Raw genomic sequence first — 22084 nt, forward strand, 5'->3', positions numbered from 1 at the left:
TACATGCAATATCTTTTTTTTATGCATATTGTCCTTTTGCATATAAATTGTCATTTCCACATAGACTTTCTTACTTTTACATAAAACTCCTATTTTGTTTATATATATATATTGTTAATATTGTATCTCGGCTTTAGTTGTTGACCTACAGTATATTCTTCTATGTCTGAATTACTGTCTGACGAGGAGCTTACCGAGAATATATTCCTTAGTTATCTATATTTAACATCATCTCTTCTCACTTTCATTAATCAATATTCTTCCTCTTATCTCTTTCTTTCTTTCTGTTTCTCTCATCTCATCAACTGTCTCATCTACTTCTCTTCACTTCAGTATAAATTTCGTTTGTGACTTTTCTCCCTATTCTCTCTCCTCTTGACATTCTTCTCTCCCTCCTGTGTTTCTTTAAAGCTCCCATGGCACTCACTCTCTTCTTCTCTCTTTCCCTCCCCTCCTTTCTCCGTCTGCTCGCTCTCTCTCTCTCTCTCTCTCTTTCTACTCAACCAGACAGCTGCCCTCACCATTGGGCATGGAAGGGTCATCGGCTTCAGCTGTAAACGTCCTTAATGGTCCACCTGCCAATTTGCTAATTACAGCTGATTGGAGAAGGAAGGGGTGGGGAGAGATTGGTGAGAAGTGGACAAGAGGTTACTGATTGGGGTGCTTTAGTGGTGGCGCTGTGGTGGTGGTGGAAGTGTTGTGGATTGATGTAAGGCTGTGGTGAGGTGTAGCGTGTGTTATAGTGGTGAAATTATTGGTGACCGGTAGTAGAGTACTGTGGTGGTGATGAAGTTATTGATAGCTGTATGATAGTTATGCACTCTACCTCTCTCTCATACACACACACACACACACACACACACACACACACACACACACACACACACACACACACACACACACACACCTCACACACACACACACACACACACACACACACACACACACACACACTCACACACACACACACACAGGACTGTATCCGTTGGTCATCCTGATCAGATCTAGCCACTCAATACCGAGGAGAAACCCCGTACTGCACAGATGGACCGAGAATGGCGCGAGTTAGGAAGAGATATTGCTTGGAGGAGATGCCATGAACGGCCGTTAATGGTGCTAGGACTGGGTCGTTAATGGTGCTAGGACTGGGTCGTTAATGGTGCTAGGACTAGGTGGTTAATGGTAATAGGACTGGGTGGTTAATGATGTTAGAACTGGGTCGTTAATGGTGCTAGGACTGGGTGGTTAATAGTGCTAGGACTAGGTGGTTAATGATGTTAGAACTGGGTCGTTAATGGTGCTAGGACTGGGTGGTTAATAGTGCTAGGACTAGGTGGTTAATGGTAATAGGACTGGGTCGGTAATAGTGCGAGGACTGGGTGGTTAATGATGTTAGAACTGGGTCGTTAATGGTGCTAGGACTGGGTGGTTAATGGTGCTAGGACTGGGTCGTTAATGGTGATAGGATTGAGTCGTTAATGGTGTCAGGTACGGTCGTTCATGGCTGTGTGCCGGATATAATTTGCTTGTGCCTGCGGGCGTGTGTGTGGCTATGCTTGGCCGCCTGCTAGACGCTGACAGCAATGTTTACAAATACTTTGATGTACAATAATAAAATAAAAAAGTTTAAAGACGAATAAAACCTAAATTGTTTTCCTCTATAGTTCCCACATATCTGTTTTGTTCATTGTCTTGTGTTTGCTTCGTCGTTCTTTTGTTTTCTTGCTTATAATTTTGCCAATTTTAATGATAGAAAATTTCTTCCGGTATTCGACGAACTCTCAACTCTGGAGTATTTCTTTAACTAATAAGTCTAATGAGCGCAATTACTTCTTAATGTTGGTCGTAAAGCCTTTCTTATTTATGCATAGCAAACGAGTTAAACAATTAACCAAATAGAGTACGTGAAAGTGGAAGAAGAAACAAGCATTAAAATTTCAATAAAAATCAAATTAGTTAACAATATGAACACATTAAACACTCATGCAGGTTAAACATTAAATCACTCTGAACTTCATCGTCAGCGTGAAGTGAAAAGATCAATACTAAACCAGAGAAGTTTGGGAGGTGTGGACAGCAGAGGGAGCACTTGGCCAAGAGCCTGATGGTGAGTGACAGAGCACCGAGTGTGTGTGTGTGTGTGTGTGTGTGTGTCCCTCTCTGGTATGATGACACTTATGTTGTCATATCATAGAGGAGTAGTGATAGGCCAGTGAGTGTTAGGTTGTTACCACTAAGTTAAGTGCCTCTCTCAGATGTCGCGTTTGGGGTTCACGATTATTAACATCCTCGTCACTGTAAAGCACGCGCACACACACGCGCACACACGGGCACACACACGCGCACACACGGGCACACACACGCACACACACACACACACACACACACACACACACACACACACACACACACACATTTTTGTTAAATATTTTCATTCAAAAATTTTATTTGTCACGTTTTATAATTTATATGAACACATTTATTATTATTTGACTTTGAAAAAGGTGTGTAAAATGTTTTATTGAATTTAACGGTAAAAAAACACAACGATGACGAATGTTTGTAAAAATTAACTGAGGAAGTGCGGCGAGTTTGTTCATCAAGGACTAGACTAACATATTCCCGGTGACCTTAGCTACATTCTCTGACTACCATCACTACTTTACTGAACTTATAAATAAAATAGATTTACGATAACTTTAAAAACTTTATCATTATCCGGAATTTATGTTCTTATTTTCTGGTGCACTGAACAGTATTTTATTTTTTCACTCTCATAATAGTTAAATACCTGTTGCTGAATGCCGAAATAAAATCTGTAACAACATTCTAATAAATTCCCGCGTTACGTATAAACTTGAGGATATATAAAATAGAATTGTTTGTTGACCTGTTAGACGTCTTTGATACAGCCGAGGATGAAGACCGCGAGGCAGTGTTGCTCAGCTGGAGGAGTGGCGGAGATCAACGCAATACGTGATAGAGTAAACAACATTTATACTGAATGTTGGACCTTGTTGGCTGTGGACTTGATGCTCTATTGTGTACCTGGCGAACTGGAGCTGTCATTTTGAATAATAACACTATTTTCCCCAACAAAGAATGCAGCTTTTACGAGATAACATGTTGTCTGAGTTAGGTTCGCGATCACATATTTATTACGACAAATAATACAAGGAGGCTTTTGAAGGATTCGGTTAACATCATTAAACTAAGACCTGAGCTTGCTGTATACTGTGGTGCTGTTACTCCTGAACACGACTTCCTGTCCGGTCCCTCGCAATGAAAAATGAGTTAGTCTCAGTCAATGGCAGCTCGATCTTTACCCCGGGTCTTGGAGAGATGAATTTTACCGTGGATAAATCTTATTGTGATATTTTTTTTATTTTACTTCTTTTATCAGACTATTCAAATTTAGTTTAGGTTAGGTTAGGTTTTATTATGTTAGGCACGAGGAAACAGATGGCAGAGGGTGACATACGAGGGTTGGTGACACAGCAAGAAGACTCAGCATCTATAAACGTAAGGTTACCATTCAGATTTCAGAAAAATCTTAACAATATTTAATGAGAAAATAATTTTTTTAATAATTTACAATCTATAATTCAAAATACATGAAGTTTTGATTATGCATCAAATTAAGAATTCTAGGAACTATACTGCAATAGGCCAATAGTGTTTGTTGTTATAATGTTATTACCACACTTCAACAATTAAGGTCTTTAGGCATGTAATAAGGTTACTAATACACTAGTAAAAATACAAAAATGAGAGATAGATTATAGATCTCTCTGTGCTGGGGGGAATATGAACTCTATTAGCAATGTTATAGCTACTTAAGCTATCATGACACAAATGCACATTAATGCACTTCCGACACAGACGCTACACATAACTGAAGGGTCTCTGATCTTACAAGAAATACTGTTCATGAGATAAGCATGAGTCATGATACTAACACATTACTAGTGACGGAACAAAGCTGGTTATAAGCTATACAATATGAATATATGTTAGGTAGGTTTAATCTATCTATTGTATATACCTCTTGTTGATAGTCCATCTGAGTGTTCCTTTAGCATAAAATTATATTGTTGTTAATGTGATATTTATTTCACCGATTTGCAAATGAAACCATTCATCTCTGACGGGTAATTTATCGTTGATGTTATCACGTCACAACAACACACACAGACACCGACCAGTGTGAAGACAATTCAGAAAACCCTGAATAATTATCATAGCGCGCGGTGGAGGGAACAGTGATATTCTCAGCATGCCAGTGATCGGCTGACTGACCTGGGGGGAGGGGGTAGAGTTCTTCATATTGCAGACGGCACAGTTGTCCACTCACACATATCAAACAGAACATCAACACATTGAATTCCTCAACACAGACCAGGCGGGAAACACCCAAAAAAAGTAATTTTTGTTTTTTAGTTTTATGATAATGATTACAAATTGTCTGGACAGTTTGCCTGTGACGAGGAATCGTGGTGTGTGTGTGTGTGTGTGTGTGTGTGTGTGTGTGTGTGTGTGTGTGTGTTTACGCGTGTGTGTGTTTTATTGTTGCCTCTGTTATAGTTGTTGTTGTTGGCGTACAAATGTTCTTAAAGATCCAATCTTAATCAGAAGTATCTGGTAGCATCTTACTTATAACAGTTATAGGATCGTGTAACTATCTGCTGTTAATGGTGATAGGTTTTAATGGTGGTAGGACTGTTAATGGTGGTAAGTCTGCTAATGGTACTAAAACTGATCCTTCACGGCGCAAGATAAGGTCATTAACGGTGCTAGGAGCGTTTTCTAATGAAGCCAAACAACATTAGCAGAATGAAGCCAATAATCAGCAACGCTAACAATAGGAGAGAACATTCAACCATAATGGAATAATTAACACAGTAAAACCATCGCCTAGTAAAGGAACCACAACAATAAAACTGGTGGTGAAAGAAGGTAATAAAATAAACCACAGCTAAAAGAAAAAGAGAGAGAGAGAGAGAGAGAGAGAGAGAGAGAGAGAGTGAGGGAGATGAAGCAGAAGTGAAGGTAAGTAGGATGGTTGGATGGATGGTTGGGGTGAGGAGATGGGGGTGATGGGGGGTGAGGGAGGATGGAGGTGTGGGGTGATAAAGAGTGCTGTTGAAGGTCCGTAAAAGAGGTGGATGACGATTACCACCCAGATCACTAGTGCTCCCGGGCGACTCTGACACAGGGTTGATGATGAGGGAACTGGTGACACGAGAGAGAGAGAGAGAGAGAGAGAGAGAGAGAAATCAAATCAAACGCAATCAGGCATCAAAAGATACTGGGGTTATTACCTTATAAATGGTCTATCACTCCCCAGATTATTAAGTTTTATCCCGATTTCAACATTAGATGCGTCGGGGTACGATTTCGCTGAGTGTAAACAGTTTTTCTAAGTCATGGCTCATTGGTCACCTAAGACGCTCTTAAGTTTTCGGTCACTCAGGGAATAACATGGCTTGGTTATGGGTACTTGAATCGTCCTTGATGCTCACGTGGAAAGAGTACATTAAATTGGAGGAGAAATCCTTGGATAATTCTAAACCACAATTTCTCTATGGTTTAAAATTATCCAAGGATTTCACCATCCAATTTAATGTACTCTTTGTTGAATCACCCTGTATATTGTTACTCTTTTACCATACATGACTTGATATACACACACATGGACATACATTTACACACGCACGCGCGCGCACGCAAACACACCCACACACACAGACACACACACACACAGACACACACACACACACACACACACACACACACACACACACACACACTATAAAAACCCTGAAAATACTTGGTGGAAATATAAAGGAGATTAATTATATAAAGACTACAAGGAAAAAACATAATTCGGGCAACACAATAGCCAGCTCAGCGTTCTTAATTCTAATTCAAATTCTCTTAAATAATTTAAATAAACTTTTTCGTAAAGTATAAAGACGAGTGTGTTGAGAACTTTAAATATTGAGCTTAAGTTGGTTTCAGTAAACACATTTCTGTATTCAAAGTCCCGATCTTTTTTTTTTTATACTTTTTGTGAGATTTTACGAAGGATGTTGTAAATGAAAGGTACTTATATATATAGTGTAGTGTAGTGTAGTGTAGTGTAGTGTAGTGTAGTGTAGTGTAGTGTAGTGTAGTGTAGTGTAGTGTAGTGTAGTGGTCTCCTAGTGGTGGTAACTGATGAAGAGGTAGATTTATTCACGTCTCTGAGCATACAAATACCTCCATAACCTGAAGGAGTAACTGTAGCTGCTTAAGTGTCGTATTTAGATCCTGAATGAAGACCTTTTGTGAGTAATTTCTGAGTACGTTTAGGAATTTTTGATATAATATAAAGCTCCGCAAGATAGCCAGTGTTTTTGTTATATATCTTTGGCTGAATTTGGCCTTCTGTAGTTTTGAGACCGATCATACCAGACATATGGAAGTTAAGTTTTATTTTCTCAACTAAAAAAAACATAACCGATTTCAACTTTTATGTCTTACACAGTACACGTTTTTCTATCATTGGAAAATCTGCTCGCTAAATTATCCAAAATAGCCGCCATAAAGATAATATATTAATAAGGAAAAGAAGTGATTTAATATGGATAAAAAAATGGTTGAAAGCTTAATCAGTCTCTTTGGATATAACTGTCATCATCTCACCGGGCTGTTCTTATGCTGGGCCTCACAGTGTATAAACAGCTATAAGAACTGTATTTTCTGACCTTACATAAGCAAATGTTACTGAAATTGAGCGAAATTGAAACACAAAGCTTCAACTGACGGCCTTAGAGTCATGGTGTATCAATGTAAGTAGCACACATCCCCAAGGTGTGAACAAGTACTGATTGGGTGAATAAATACCATTCTTAATAAGCGTACCTGGCCAAAAAAGGCTCAATCATAACATATACCAAATATTGGGATAACGATTGGCGCTCAGTCCTTATAGAGCGCTATCCCTACCTGGCCACAGTCTTAATGGACACCTGGCCTAATTGACTGCTGTTCTAATGAATAGGTTAACCTGGGTAATATTAGGAACTTTTGACTCATTCGACCCACAAATGATCATTCGATATACCCAGAGAGAGAGAGAGAGAGAGAGAGAGAGAGAGAGAGAGAGAGCTTTTAAGAACATTGTCTGTTATGGAAAGGTACCAAATTTATCCATCCGTGTTATGGTTACATCTTGTTCGTGCCTGGTAGCCCTCTTGGGTGTGATCTCTCGTGGAGCCGATTTTTCAGTGGCATTAAACCCCGGTTGAAAGCATTAATACGACTCACACTCTGGATATTGGTATTTGAATATGTACATCTGTAGTCTTGTACAGTGATACAGGAATACTGTTTTCTTTAAAGTGATATCTGGAGTATGTACTAAATATTCTGTATGTTATTAGTGTAATAATGGTATGTTTCACCCCTATATGAAGTTTAATGATATGAAACTATGAGCGCCCGTGCACACACACACACACACACACACACACACACATATACTGCTGCTGTGTTAGCGTCACAGATGAACTCTCTCTCTCTCTCTCTCTCTCTCTCTCTCTCTCTCTCTCTCTCTCTCTCTCTCTCTCTCTGCTCCGCAGGTGCGAGGGTGATGGATGGATCTTTGGAAATAATTTTAAAGATAGTTTTATCACATTCTATCTCCTTGGCGCGGACGTGATTGAATATCATTCTGAAAATATTATTTCTTCCCCCCCATCTCAATCTTTCACAATCTCTCTTTTACACTATTCCCTAGATGAATCTCTCTCTCTCTCTCTCTCTCTCTCTCCATCCATTGTCTCTCATTCACTCTCCTCCCGTTCACTGTCTCACTGTGTTGTAGGTGTGGGGATGACGGACGGCTGGTGGGGTCAACGGCCGGAGTTCGGGGCAGCAGAGTCGACGGTGACGGTAAAGGAGGGAGAGACGGCCAAGCTGCCTTGTGTTGTCCTCCACCTCAACGACAAGTCTGTGAGTATCTCCCTACACCTTAAAATTTGTCCAGGTTTATTTCTGTCCCAAACGTTTGAGTGAATCTTTCCTCGGGTGGGACTTGGAAGTTATGGTTTACAAGAGGGTCAGTGAACCTTCCTTGTAAAATAACTTTGCAGTTCCGTAACCACATATAGGGTGACCCAGAAAAATTTCCCTCCCTCCCTCCCTGCCTCTCTCCAACTCACAGTGTCTCGGTGAGCAGGCAGGGAGGGAGGGAGGCAGGGAGCAGGGAGGCAGGGAGGCAGGGAGGGAGGGAGGTAGGGAGGGAGGGAGGTAGGGAGCAACCAGACAGGGACACCTTTCTGAGTCACTTTATATATCGTGGTAGCTACACAATATCTAAACGTGTATAATCTGTTACTTATTAAGACTAAACTATCACTCAGAAAACGTGATACTCGGTTATGTATTAATTGAACTTCTTTATACAATTTTCTTTTGTTTTATGGATTGGATTTGACAACTAGATCACAATCAACACTACTCATAATGCCAAGAGATGCGTCGCCCTCGTTCATAACACCCTATCTGTGTTCCGACCTCTGCCTGTTTCATCAGTGTTCGGTTTCTCTCTTCTCATCACTTGTGTTATCGACTAAGATCACATTTTTTTTTCAACAACTTAGGGATATATTCCGTCCCCATTTTTCATGCTACATACGACTGAATACTTTCATGGAAAACCTAACCGAACCGAACCTAACCTAACCTAACCTAACCTAACCTAACCTAACCTACTTATTGTATACTTCGGTTATCTTACTTATAATGGTAAGCTACGTCTTTAAGAAAAAACAGCAAATTCTACCATATACGAATCAATTTACATTAAGTTTTAACCATAGAAATACAAAGTCATCTCGATTTGACAAACACGTCAGTTTCATTTTAAGGCAAACAAAAATATTCGTAATTAAACTAAAACTATCGCCGTCGGTCCATAACGTATTGCTTAATGGAAAATTCACCAACAGCTGTGACCTAAGGGAAGGGGGTGATGGGGGGAAGGGGGTGATGTAGTGGGTGGGGGGAGAGGGGTGAAGTAGTGGGTGGAGGGAAGGGGTTATGAAATGGGTGGAGGGAAGGGGTTATGTAGTGGGTAGGGGGAAGGGGTGATTTAGGGGAGAGGGGAGGGGGTGATACTGTATACCCGTGTTTGAGAGAGAGAGAGAGAGAGAGAGAGAGAGAGAGAGAGAGAGAGAGAGAGAGAGAGAGAGAGAGACGTTACCATGTAAACCTCACCTGGGCAAGAACATCCTATAATTATCTCACCTGATTAATATGTCTCTTCAATATCTCTCGTGTCATCATCTCATCATCATCAACATCCCAGGTAGGTCATCACGTCATCATCATTGTCTCCATCATGTCATTATCATCATCATCATCGTCATTAAACATGGGTCACAAGCCTCCTGAATGCTTGTGAATTAGTCTGATTAGTGTCAAGCTTAATATGCAAACGTTCATAAATTGTCGATTTTATTACGTTTAACTTTATTTAATTTTATAATATTATGTTATTTTTGTATTATTAATAATTTATGCTTTAAATCTGTGATATATTTCCAGAATAATTAAAATGCTTTCATGAACTGGCGATTATATTTATATAATTTGTAGTTAACTTATTTAATAATTAAATTAGCAATTAATTTCCTTTTTTTTAGTTATTATGTTTGTGTTTTGATTGTCATGTGCTTTTAGTTTAATTTTCAAATATTTATAATTGGTCAGTAGAAATTATGTTCTCGTTTATAAAAATATTCTTAATTTTCTAAAGCAAATGATTTTATTTTTGCTTCCAATATTAACGTTTTCTGTTTCTTTTTCTTCAAATAATAGAAAAAAAACAGACGAAACTTGGCATACGTATTTAATAATCAGTCGACTTCCTATTCTAATTTCTACATATTAATAAGAATATTCTAACTAATTTACTTTCCATTTAGGAATCAGTTCAGGTCTTAATTTCCAAGGTTTTAGGAAGCGAACGAATCCATTTATCACTGATAGTCATTAATCAACTTTCTGGATTAATTTCCGATCGTTCGCAAAAGCAGACTAAACCCAATTATATTTCTATTCATCTAAAAACGTAATAATGGGCTCCAATATATAATTCTGATACACATATAAACTAAACAGATTCAGTTTGACCGATAGTTCAATTTTATTCTTTTAGTAATTGTTACAGGAGACAACTTAGTAAGAATCAAATAAAAATCACGTGTTACAGGAGACAACTTAGTAAGAATCAAATAAAAATCACGTTATAAACTGATGTATTGAACAAAGATTACAGTGAACACAGGACACAGGGCTGATGATAAACAGAGGATGTGTTGATAATATTCACAATAATTCTTGGTTTAATTAATAATCCAAATTATCTGGAGAAGCGATGATGAGAGAAAACGCTGGCCGGAGCCCTCATAACCTCACCATGGTGCTGAGGAGACATATGCCGGCTACAGTTCACAAGATTAATTCTCATACAATATTGCTGAAATATCTTGTACGAGGACACGAGGATGCTGACTCACCAAATACATTCGAGGGCACACACACACACACACACACACACACACACACACACACACTCTCTCTCTCTCTCTCTCGCCTACTTCTACTACTCTCCTCGTATACTAACAAACATCTATCATGAAAATACTCCAAAGAGTAATGACCAATTTACTACAAACGGAATAAAAACAGATTAGCAAAATGTTCACTTCCTAAGACAACATAGATCCCAAGACAGCCAGTGACTACCAAAGTCCATCTATCAAGAGGCACTTAAGTACATTGTTCCTCTCATCTCCCTTTCATCATCATATCGACATTATCCATTTTGGGACACACCTGCTGTACCATCCTCGTTAACGACATCTTCTGCCATTTCAGGTCCTCGTCTGTGCGTTGTTATTTGACACCATAACAGCTTCAAGGCTAAACGACCTCACACAAAACACAACAAAACTATTCCTTTCCTCCCACTGTAAGAAATAGTCAGATTCATTGTTAAATTGTATCTTCCTTCCTTGCTTCTTCTCCTTACTTGTACTATTTCTTATTAAACGACCCACTCCCTATTATTATTATTATTATTATTATTTACATTATTATCATTATTATTTCGCACCTAGGCCAGTAAAGAAAAATAAGCAGACGAGGTAGAAGCAGTGCCTTAGACAGACGGTGGTTGCAGCACTAAGAACCAATGAGACAGCAGGTGCCAGGTCTTGGTGTTGTTTAAGTCGAGTATCCAATTCCCCTTAATGGTTGAGAACACGCTAGTAATGCTGAGGAATTACTACTAAGGAGAGGTTGGGGTGGTGGGGGGTACGTGGAGGATGACGGTGGAGTGGTTTAAGTGGGGATGGTGGGAGGTTGTCGCCAGGATGTGATGGAAGATGACTGTAATGAAAAGAGGGAAAAGGTGGAACGGGTGGAAAGGAGGTTGTGAGAGTCTACTAGGAGGAGGGGTACGGGGGGGGGGGGGGGGGGATATGGCATGGGGTTGGAGATTCGTAGAAGGTAAGAGAGGTGGAAGGAAAAGAGGGAATGCTGAAGGAAGGGAAAGAGAGTGGCATGGAGTGAGGGAGAGTAAAGGGAGAGGGGAGGGGACTGGAGGGGTGAGCAAAGTGGATTTTCAGCTTTAAACCTGTGTAAAACATAACGAAAATAAGACCTTCACATGTTTTAGAATTTAAAGTTCTTGTAAAGAATAAGCCACTGCATCACTTAAACAAATTTAATTACTGTAAAACTGGGTTACAGTCTACTGTTTATAGACCAGTGTAATGCCTGAAGGAATAATTCATTGCTTAATTAAAATATCGAATATGACGTCACTACTTTTGATGACACGAGTTAATAAGGTAAAAAAAACTGGCCTTAAGCTGTGTTAGATGATGTGTATTACATCTACTATAAGATGTATAATATAAACCTATAAGCCACAGAAATCATTTGAGGATCATATATTAGTCTCTTTATAAAATGACTATGCAAAATGAACAAGACGCCACACTATAAAATCAATAAAGAGAAACAAAATAATATTGAGAATATGTAATTCACTTCATCCGGACCTAACTAATGATTTTACGCTTCCTATAAATATCATTACCTAATTTAGTTACGACATATATCAATATCTTGAGTGAGGCAGTACATCACCCCGGGATAGTACAGAGGACAACCCTGTCTTACCTTCATTGATTCAGACTCGACCAGGTGATTGCCAGAGATATCACCTGTCCATACTAATCTAATCTATCCTAAACAGACCTAATTACCTGCGATATCTTAGTCTAATATTGATTATGCAAGCTAATCTAAACTATCATAAGATAAGGTGACCTAACCTAACCTAAAATAATCATCCTAACCTAATCTAAATTATGCAACCTAACCTAACCTAACCTAACCTAACCTAACCTAACTTAACCTAACCTAACCTAACCTAACCTAACCTAACCTAACCTAACCTAACCTAACCTAACCTAACCTAACCTCAAACTCCGAGATGTATGATCCTTTATTTTTCGATAAATTTTGGTAGAGTCTGAGGAAAGAAAGTCCAGTGTTGGGAGGACAGGAAAAAAGTTGCGTTAAGAAGCCCGACCAAAAACAACAACAACAACAACAACTTTAATACACAAAATCCATCTTAATCACTGATCCATTTTCTTTTCTTCTTTCCCGGGGGCACTTCTCCACCCTCTCTTCCAGCACTCCTCCACCACGCCCTCTCCGCCACCACGCCCTCTCCTCCACCACGCCCTCTCCACCACGCCCTCTCCTCCACCACGCCTCTCCTCCACCCGCCCTATCTCCACCACGCCCTCTCCTCCACCACCGCCCTCTCCCTCCACCACGCCTCTCTCCTCCCCCACGCCCTCTCCGCCACCACCCTCTCCCTCCACCACGCCCTCTCCGCCACGCCCTCTCCGCCGCCCTCTCCCACCACGCCCTATCCTCCACCACGCCCTCTCCTCCACCACGCCCTATCCTCACCACGCCCTCTCCTCCCACACGCCCCTCTGGCTCCACAACCATCAATGTGCTTGAGGAGGTGACTAATGCCCAGCCAGCACCACGATGACCCCGCCCCCACCCAACCCTGTGTCTCACCGTCCACATTAGGCTCTCCATCTCCCTCCAATTTAATTATCCAACTATGTACACACACACACACACACACACATTCACTCTCTCACACATACACGCACACACTCACACTCTCACACACACACATTCACACACATTCACTCTCTCTACACACACACACACACACACACACACACACACACACACATTCACTCTCTCTCACACACACACACACACACACACACACACACACACACACACACACACACACACACACACACACATTCACTCTCTCACACATACACGCACACACACTCCCACACACACACACACACACACACACACACACATTCAATCTCTCACACATACACGCACACACACTCCACACACACACACACACACACACACACACACACACACACACACACATCCGTACGTCTTAGATCACTACAAGAATGTATTTCCCATTTAGATAAACCTAACCTAACTTAACCTAACCTAACCTGGTATAGAAATATTCTTACAGGCACCAGCAGATATTTCACAAGATTTAACTATTGTATCGCCAACTTCAAGAACACGATTTAGGTATCATTAAAACTTGAAAAAAAAAACTTCTAACTACGTCATTCACTTCAGCAAAATCTAATAGTCATTTCTACCACAACGGCTAAGTCATTACATGTCATAATATTCCTATAAGTATAGATATATGTGAGATGCAAATATCGAAAATTAAATGTATCACAGAGATTTGATTTCTACAATACAAACTCCATAAATAAAATTCAAAGAACAGTAATAGTTAAGGCAACTTAATATTCATTTGGATAAGAATGAGATAGTTATTGATATAATATAATAGACTGATAAATATTAGCTGTATATTATCGAGATAAGGCAAATAAACAAGATTTAAGAAACATAAATGATTCATGCTGAAAAAAAAGAAAGATTTGTATTCTTTTATTTAAGTGCTCAAGTATTTCCATTAGTTCTTACAATTGAAGGCTTGAAAAGGAAGTCCTACTCTCAAATTCACCAGACTGGAGAGAGAGAGAGAGAGAGAGAGAGAGAGAGATATTAAAAGAACAGAACGATAATGTACTCTCAGAATAAACACTACACAGCTCTTAATACAATAGTCACTGGAGAGAGAGAGAGAGAGAGAGATGAAAGTCTTTTAATAGATTTTCCACTCCAATACAAACAACCAAGTGAAATACACAAGTATCCTGGCCTTTGAGCTCTTCATTAACACCTAAAATCACAGCTTTACGTGCGATGTTTAAGAGCAGTCGAGTCCTACATGAACCACCCTCAAAAAAGTGCTGCATTTCCCGCGTTAATTGTAGTTCATTTTGGAAAACAAGCGCTCGTAACAATATATTCTGGTAGCGTATTTTGCCTGCAGTTCCCTCGTTAAGCTGCTTGAACGAGAGAATCTTTTAACTCTTATGTTTAATCATAGCGTCAATAGGCTGCATTTTTTTTTTAATTCTGATTGCTTATCGTAAAGTGGGCCGGTGTAACTGAGAGAGAGGCGAAGAAACATAAGGAGGGCAAGGGAGGTGCGAGATAAAGGGGAAAGGAAAGAAAGATAACAAGAGAGGCAAACCAAAAATGAAGGAGAAAGAGAGAGAGAGAGAGAGAGAGAGAATGGACGGAAAGACGGAGAGATAAAGTGAGGTAAGGCAACGAGGGGGAGAATTGATGTGAGGAGAGGAGAAAGAAATATGTAGTGAGATAAGGGGCGAGGAGAGAGAGAGAGAGAGAGAGAGAGAGAGAGAGAGAGAGAGAGAGAAGGGGAAGTGTGTACTGTATGTAACTACAATTATTATACTCTATCACAAAACAGAGAAACTGTAAACAAAACTAATGAAACACTCAGACGAAACCTTTGAAATTAAATCTCAGTCCCCGCAGACAACACAAGTTATGAGAATTATTAACATACGAGGAGACTGCCACTTGTAACTACAATTATCAATTAAACAAAGAAACAAAAAGTATTACACTATTTATATATCTTTGCTGGGAGAATGTAAACGTAACAAGAATTATTAATAACTAAAGGCAGTGTTTCTTGACAAAATTATCAATATTCTTAGGTAGTATTTATGAAGAGGATTATCAGTACCCAAATCAAGTAATTTATGACAATACTTAATATCTAATGGCAGTATTAAGACAACCATCAGTACATGAAGGAAGCTTTTCATAAATAATTTATCAATACTCTAACGGAAGAAATGAAACAGATATTTGAGATTACTTTGTGGCAATAAATGTAAAGAGACTTATTGGTCGCCAAATACATAAAATATTGACCAAATTACCAATGTTTGGAAACAATAAACACAAACTAAATATTTATCACCAATTCAGACCGGAGTGAGGGAGGATGAAGGTCATGTTTTAATAGTACAGTATACTGTGTGTATATTTCATCACAAGACTTATGAGTCAAAAACTGTAAGTGGTAAAGTGCCCCAAACTGTACCTGTTAAGCTTGCGAGAGCAACTATTAGCATTACATAAAATGCTTAACTGCCGATACACGCACTCACCCACACACTATATATATACGAGTATATATATATACCTGGCCATCAATAAGTTTATAATAAAGCAGGAATATACTACAAGAGAGAAGAAGATAAATGAAATAAGACTTTAAATGATAAAACTAAGAAATACAAATATAAAGATGGAGAATGCCAACATTATTCACACACTTCGATGCCTCAGAGTGAGAAGAAGAGTTGCAATGACAAGACAGAAATTATACAACACAGGAAAGAAATGAAGGTGAGGTAGAGTAAGATAATGGTATAAACATGTCAAACAAGTGAGAAAAGAAACAAAATAAGAATTCCAATAAGAGGACAGAAAGGAGATGTGATAACTGTGTGAAAAAAAGTTAATGGATTTCAAGGGGAGAAGGTTCCTTACAGAGTCTCGTGAACAGACCTGCCTCAGCCTCATCTAAAATACAGTTCAAATATTTTTTTCTGGCCAGCAGCTGAAGCCCCTGTGCCGTGACCATCACTTAAGACACGTAAGAGAAGCTATTGAAAACCTCAACAACAATGAAATATCTAGACCCGGACAACATACGTGGAAATTACTCAGACAAGGAAAATAAATGATGCAGTTGTGGATCTGTGAAGCCAAGTGAATGTAATGGGAAGATGGAGAATTACTTAATAGCAGGAACACGAAGGGAAATAAAGTAATCTCATTATTATCAAGAATTCAGAAACGTCTTTTTATAATTCATACTAAAACATTTAAAGACAATAGAGATGTTTTTTTTTTTTTAGGGAAAAGATTCCTACTAAACGATAATTAATGGAGGTTTTAAAAACATAATAAAAAACATCCAGCATCCGATTGTTATATTTAAACAAGGCTATGGCAGCGTCCTCACACCAGCCAGCTGTGTGGAGTCCGATGATGGATGTTGTAAAAGTGGAGTGAGTTTACCGAGGTTTGCGTATGGCTAGAAATCGAGGTGACGAAAAAAATATTTATTTATTCACAGATATATAGTTGTTTATAATCTCCAGTGAGAGAGAGAGATTTGTTCTCTCTTTTCTAACCAGTGGAAGGCTCCCGTCTCTCTGGGCAAAGAGGCCAACAAGTTTGTCATAATACATAGATCAGACTTATAACCTCTGGCCTTGTTATGAGTGAAAGATTATTGAGAAGTATATTGGGGTGTTTATACATACAAATAGTAATAGAAAATATATTTACTAACTAAACGTTTGGATAATATCACATAACCTTCACTGTTTCACGTCGCCATACTAACAGATGTTAAAAGTATTTTGTTATGTTCAGTGTATGAGTTATCAGTATCACCATGGATTGATATTCATTTTAACGTGTTTTATTTAATCTTATAATGATGCAGATACATGTGGGGGGAGGGGGAGGTTGTTCAAAATAACTACATAAGTGACAATAACGAAGACAGCAGCTTCCGGGAGTGACTAAAACAGTTACCTAATCTAAGGTCCTCATTGTACAACATATCGGCTGTTTCGTTTTCCTTAATTTTATTTGTTGATTAATATGTCTCATGGTGCAGTATATATAGTGACATACATGGAGTTATTATTCGTTAAAACAAATTATATAACAGCCAATAAGTTATTTCTCCTAAATATGAAACTACTCTAGAGCGGAGATATACTCTTTACTGAACAAGGTATAAGATATGATGGACACTTGTCAATTCCATGGATCAGCTATATTTAGTCAGACGCATTTGTTGTCATAAAACTGTCAGACAAGATTTCGGCTTTATCGAGAATTGTTGGTGTCTGTATTAAGTTATTTTGCTCTCGGTTTCAGGATTGTTGTCAAGAGAGAGAATTGTGACTAAGAAATGAAATGATTTTATTCTTTAGCGATTTCAGTAGATCAGTTCATACATGTAAAAGACTTTTCTTCCTTATAACACTATTTTACCCCCAATAGTCAGTGAACTAGAGAGAGTATAATGCACTACTGAGAGTACGATTAGCGGGAGTAGAAAACATTATTACTTGGAATATAATGATGATGTGTTATGTTTCCCAGGTGACGTGGCTGAGGCGCCGTGACCTACACATCTTGACAGCTGGACACCACACCTACTCCGCCGATCAGCGCTTCCAGGTACTGAACTGCTTACCTCCCTCACTTCTTTCCTTTCTCTCTCATTCCTCCTCACTTTAAATCTTCCGTTACTACTTTCCTTTCTCTCATCTTTCTCCCTCAATCCTCATCACTTTTTTCCTTTCTCTCCTCCTTCTCTCTCTCATTCCTCCTCACTTTAACTTTCCCATTACTTTCTCTCCTCTTTCTCTCTCATTCCTCCTCACTTAACTGTCTCATTCTTTCCCATCCTCCCTTATTCATCTATCTTTCCCTTTCATCTTTCTTCTCCCTATCTTCACCGTACCAAGTATCGTCCTCTCACTCACTCGCCGAGGAAGTGAATTACGAAACACTATTTTAAAGATACGAACCATGAAAGATAAACAGAGCCTTCGAGGTGAGACGTCTTATCTCTTTAAGGGGTGATCGTGGATGTCTGATAAGAATATCTCCTGAAATAAGTGAGCGAGTGGCTATTGTTATGGTCTCTCTCTCTCTCTCTCTCTCTCTCTCTCTCTCTCTCTCTCTCTCTCTCTCTCTCTTACCCTCGTCCTCACCCTCCCTTCATTCCTCACCTCCCCACTCCACCCCTCCCTCCGTCCATCAGTCCAGCTCCCTACTCGAGGATTCACTTAAACTCAAATCATACTTTAAAATATGACCATTCGGGATAAATATTACCCATAGGCAAGACGTGGTATCCTGGGGTCCCCACTCGAGACAATACAAGATATAAAACCTCTCTTACGACAGTGAACTAGACGCTGTTGTGGTGGCTTACACGGTAACTGGGTGGCAGTGGGTCGAGATTGATAGTGTCGAGGTGTCCTGCATTGCTAAACTGATGGGATAGCTCACGATCCATGCATATATATAGATGATGGTGTGTGTGTGTGTGTGTGTGTGTGAGAGAGAGAGAGTGATGGGACAGTTCCCAATCCATGCATACACGATCGGTTGTGTGTGTGGGATGGGAGGTCTTGAGGAAGGGAAGATCAGGTGGAGAGAGAGAGAGAGAGAGAGAGAAAAAAATTATCATGTATGAAAGAAAGAGAGAGTGTGATAAAATATGCTAAAATGAAATTGACAAAGAAGACGAAGATAGAAACCAAACAAATCCGATTAAAAAAAAAATAAAAAAAAAATAACAGAGGAAATTTTGAGACAGAAAGAGAGACAGAGGGAGGAAAACAAACAAGAAAGAAAAAAAAGAGATAGATGAATCTAAATTCTTCCTGAGGGCGAATCCACCTTCCTCCCCCCCTAAAAACATCACTAACCTTTACAAACAACAGCACTCGACTCCGACAACCGTGAATAGTTTCCACAATACATTGAGAGCATCATCAATTTTCCCAACAAAAATATCAGTGAAATAATACTCCTCTGCCTGATACGACCAAAAGTGTGAAATAAACCTCACTTATAGAACTATGACATCGGGGCAGGAGGGCGTAATCTAAAAGACATTTTGGACTGTAAACTTTAAGGTGTTACAAAATGTTGAAATTTATATATTTTTTTTTCATATGACAATACAAATTCTAAGTCAGTCTTCCTGTTTGTCTGTCTGTCTGTCTGTCTGTCTAAAAGCCTCTGTCCTTCGTCAAAATTTTCTCTTTAAATATCTCCCTCACACCAGTTATCTCACTTTGTTACCACGCGTCTCTCTCTCTCTCTCTCTCTCTCTCTCTCTCTCTCTCTCTCTCTCTCTCTCACCACTTGCCTACCTTCCTCAGCTATCTCCCTCCTCATCTCCCTCCCTCACTAGGCTTTCTTCTCATTCACCAGCTGTCCCTTTTCATCACCAACCCTCTTCCTCCCTTCCTCATAACTATCTCTTGCTTCGCTCCCTCCCTCACAAGCCAACTCTCTCTCTCCCTCTCCCTCACCGGCCATCTGAATCCCTGTCATCATCATCATCTATCTCTCTCTCTCTCTCTCTCTCTCTCTCTCTCTCTCTCCAAGAAACAAAATGTCATAATTATCGTCAATTTACCCACTTAATTACCTTACAGACACTATAATGGGCTTTATACTCAATAATTAAAAGCGTATAATTGGCTACTGTATACCCTGAAGACTGTATTAATCTTAGTTCAGTCCAGTGTTATAAAATATGAAAGGTTTGGCCTCTCGCTACCCTCATATAGCCTGAGTTGCTTCCCCTTTGTTTCCCTCAAGAGCAGCTTGGTCGTTCTCATTATCTCTCTTAAGTCGGGTTGATGAGGCACACTCCATAATGACCATCTGTTTACTCTTCAGTCTTGTATATTTCCCTCACCAGCTGTCTCCCCCTCACTAGCTGTCTCTCCCTCACCAGCTGTCTCCCCCTCACCAGCAGTCTCCCCACCAGCTGTCTTCCCTTCACCAGCTGTCTCCCCTCACCAGCTGTCTTCCCTCCTCCCCCTCACCAGCAGCTCACCAGCTGTCTTCCCTTCACCAGCTGCAATCGTCTCCCTCACCAGCAGTCTCCCCTCACCAGCTGTCTCCCCCTCACCAGCAGTCTCCCCTCACCAGCTGTCTCCCCCTCACCAGCAGTCTCCCCTCACCAGCTGTCTCCCCCTGGCAGGTGGTACACGCGGAGGGCAGCCAGGAGTGGACCTTGGTGGTGCGCTACACTCAGCTGAGAGACGCCGGCGTCTACGAGTGTCAGGTCAACACTGAACCAAAACTCTCACGTCACGTCACACTCAGAGTCCATGGTGAGTATTAATGAGTCCAGGGTGAGTCTTGATGAGTCCACGGCGAGTCTTGATAAGTCCACGGCGAGTCTTAATGAGTCCATGGTGAGTCTTGATGAGTCCACGGTGAGTCTTAATGAGTCCATGGTGAGCATATGTTGAAACTACAATGAGAGTTTATGAGTGTCGGTTGATTCCTGAAGAGTTACTACAACGGCTGAGGGTGACAGCTGATATCGGGGCGGATTACGACTAACAAAACACTTCCGCCAAGTCTTCCACATAACACCTTCATGTAAAACAATATTATACCATCCATATTTATCACACACTTTCAATAGTCATCAAATCCGTTACCTAATATTCGCCAGAGTCGTCAAATTCACTAAATATGGCCAATGGTGTCAAATTGATCAATGTTTTCTACAGCATAAAACCCACCGATCAGTGTCATAATACATCACCCGTTTTATCGTTTATCTTCTTCATAGTGAATCTGTGTTTGATGACTTCACTTATAACCCTTCCATAGATGTGTGTGTGTGTGTGTATGTTTATGTGTGTGTTTTATTAGTGTTTTTATGTGTGTAAGTCTACGTATATATCTGTGTATCTGCATGTATGTATGTGTGTGTGTGTGTGAGAGAGATAGATTGCGTTTAGACCTGTTTCATGTTAAAAATTGTATCCTTCTCCGTTATTGTGAACATAACGTGAACTTCAATATAGGAAAAATGTTTGACGAGGAATAAAATCTCTGGCCTTTCCCACTCTTTACCTTGGAGTTGAGTAAACAGGTCCGGAAATTCCTGGAAGGGATTTTTCGTAACAAGATTCCCTGCGGGGTTTACTGAGCTCTTCTGCTCTGATTGAAATACTTCCCTCACGATCACCTCCCCTTTCTTACACAACACTAAACCTAAGTGTGAAATAAACACATATACCAATGATAAAAATTGAAGAAAAATAAAATATAGTTAGGAATGAATAAACAGTTTACTTTAATGGTAAAATATCAAACGATACAAAAACTGAACTATTTCATGTGTGTTTAAATAGACAAGAATTAATACACAAAACAATTAAAATGAGAAATTAAAAATGATTATGAAATGACAAAAATACAGGTAAATCAAGGTAAGTCCTCCATTTAAAAAAAAACAACTGAGGTTTTTGTTAAATAGGAATAACCTTGTTTTTATTGATATAATTAAGAAAAACTATTTAATGTAGGGTAAAATTTGCTCTATTTCACTCCAATTTACATCCCCCTCTCTCTCTTTCTCTCTCTCTCTCTCTCTCTCCGTCAATCCATCAATTCCATCTCCTATCCTCCCCTTTCTTATCCCTCTTCTTTGCTACATAATCTCTGTCTCTCTACACTACAACATCTCCTTCTTCTCTGTTACTTCCCCCCCGCATCCTCTCTTCTTCCCTATTTACACCCCCACCCCTCCTATCCCATCCCCGTTTTTACTCTGTCGTACTCATTATCCCTGTATCCTATTTTCTTTACTCACTCTCATTCTCCTTTCCTTTCTCCGTCTCTCTTCCATCTCCTCCTCCACCCTAATCCCATCCCTGTTCTTACTCTGTCGTTCTTATTA

General features: G+C 39.7%; 1 protein-coding gene across 1 annotated transcript in view; it reads left to right on the plus strand.

The window, feature by feature from the left end:
- Nucleotides 1-22084, plus strand: part of LOC121871951 — a 62166-nt gene that overhangs the window by 27916 nt on the left and 12166 nt on the right. The window contains exons 3-5 of the mRNA XM_042374572.1: nt 7871-7998; nt 17734-17811; nt 20366-20498. Coding sequence (XP_042230506.1) covers nt 7871-7998; nt 17734-17811; nt 20366-20498 — 339 coding nt within the window. The remainder of the gene's footprint in view (nt 1-7870; nt 7999-17733; nt 17812-20365; nt 20499-22084) is intronic.

Source organism: Homarus americanus, unplaced genomic scaffold (assembly GCF_018991925.1).
Source record: "Homarus americanus isolate GMGI-L3 unplaced genomic scaffold, GMGI_Hamer_2.0 scaffold48416, whole genome shotgun sequence".
NCBI lineage: Eukaryota > Metazoa > Arthropoda > Malacostraca > Decapoda > Nephropidae > Homarus > Homarus americanus.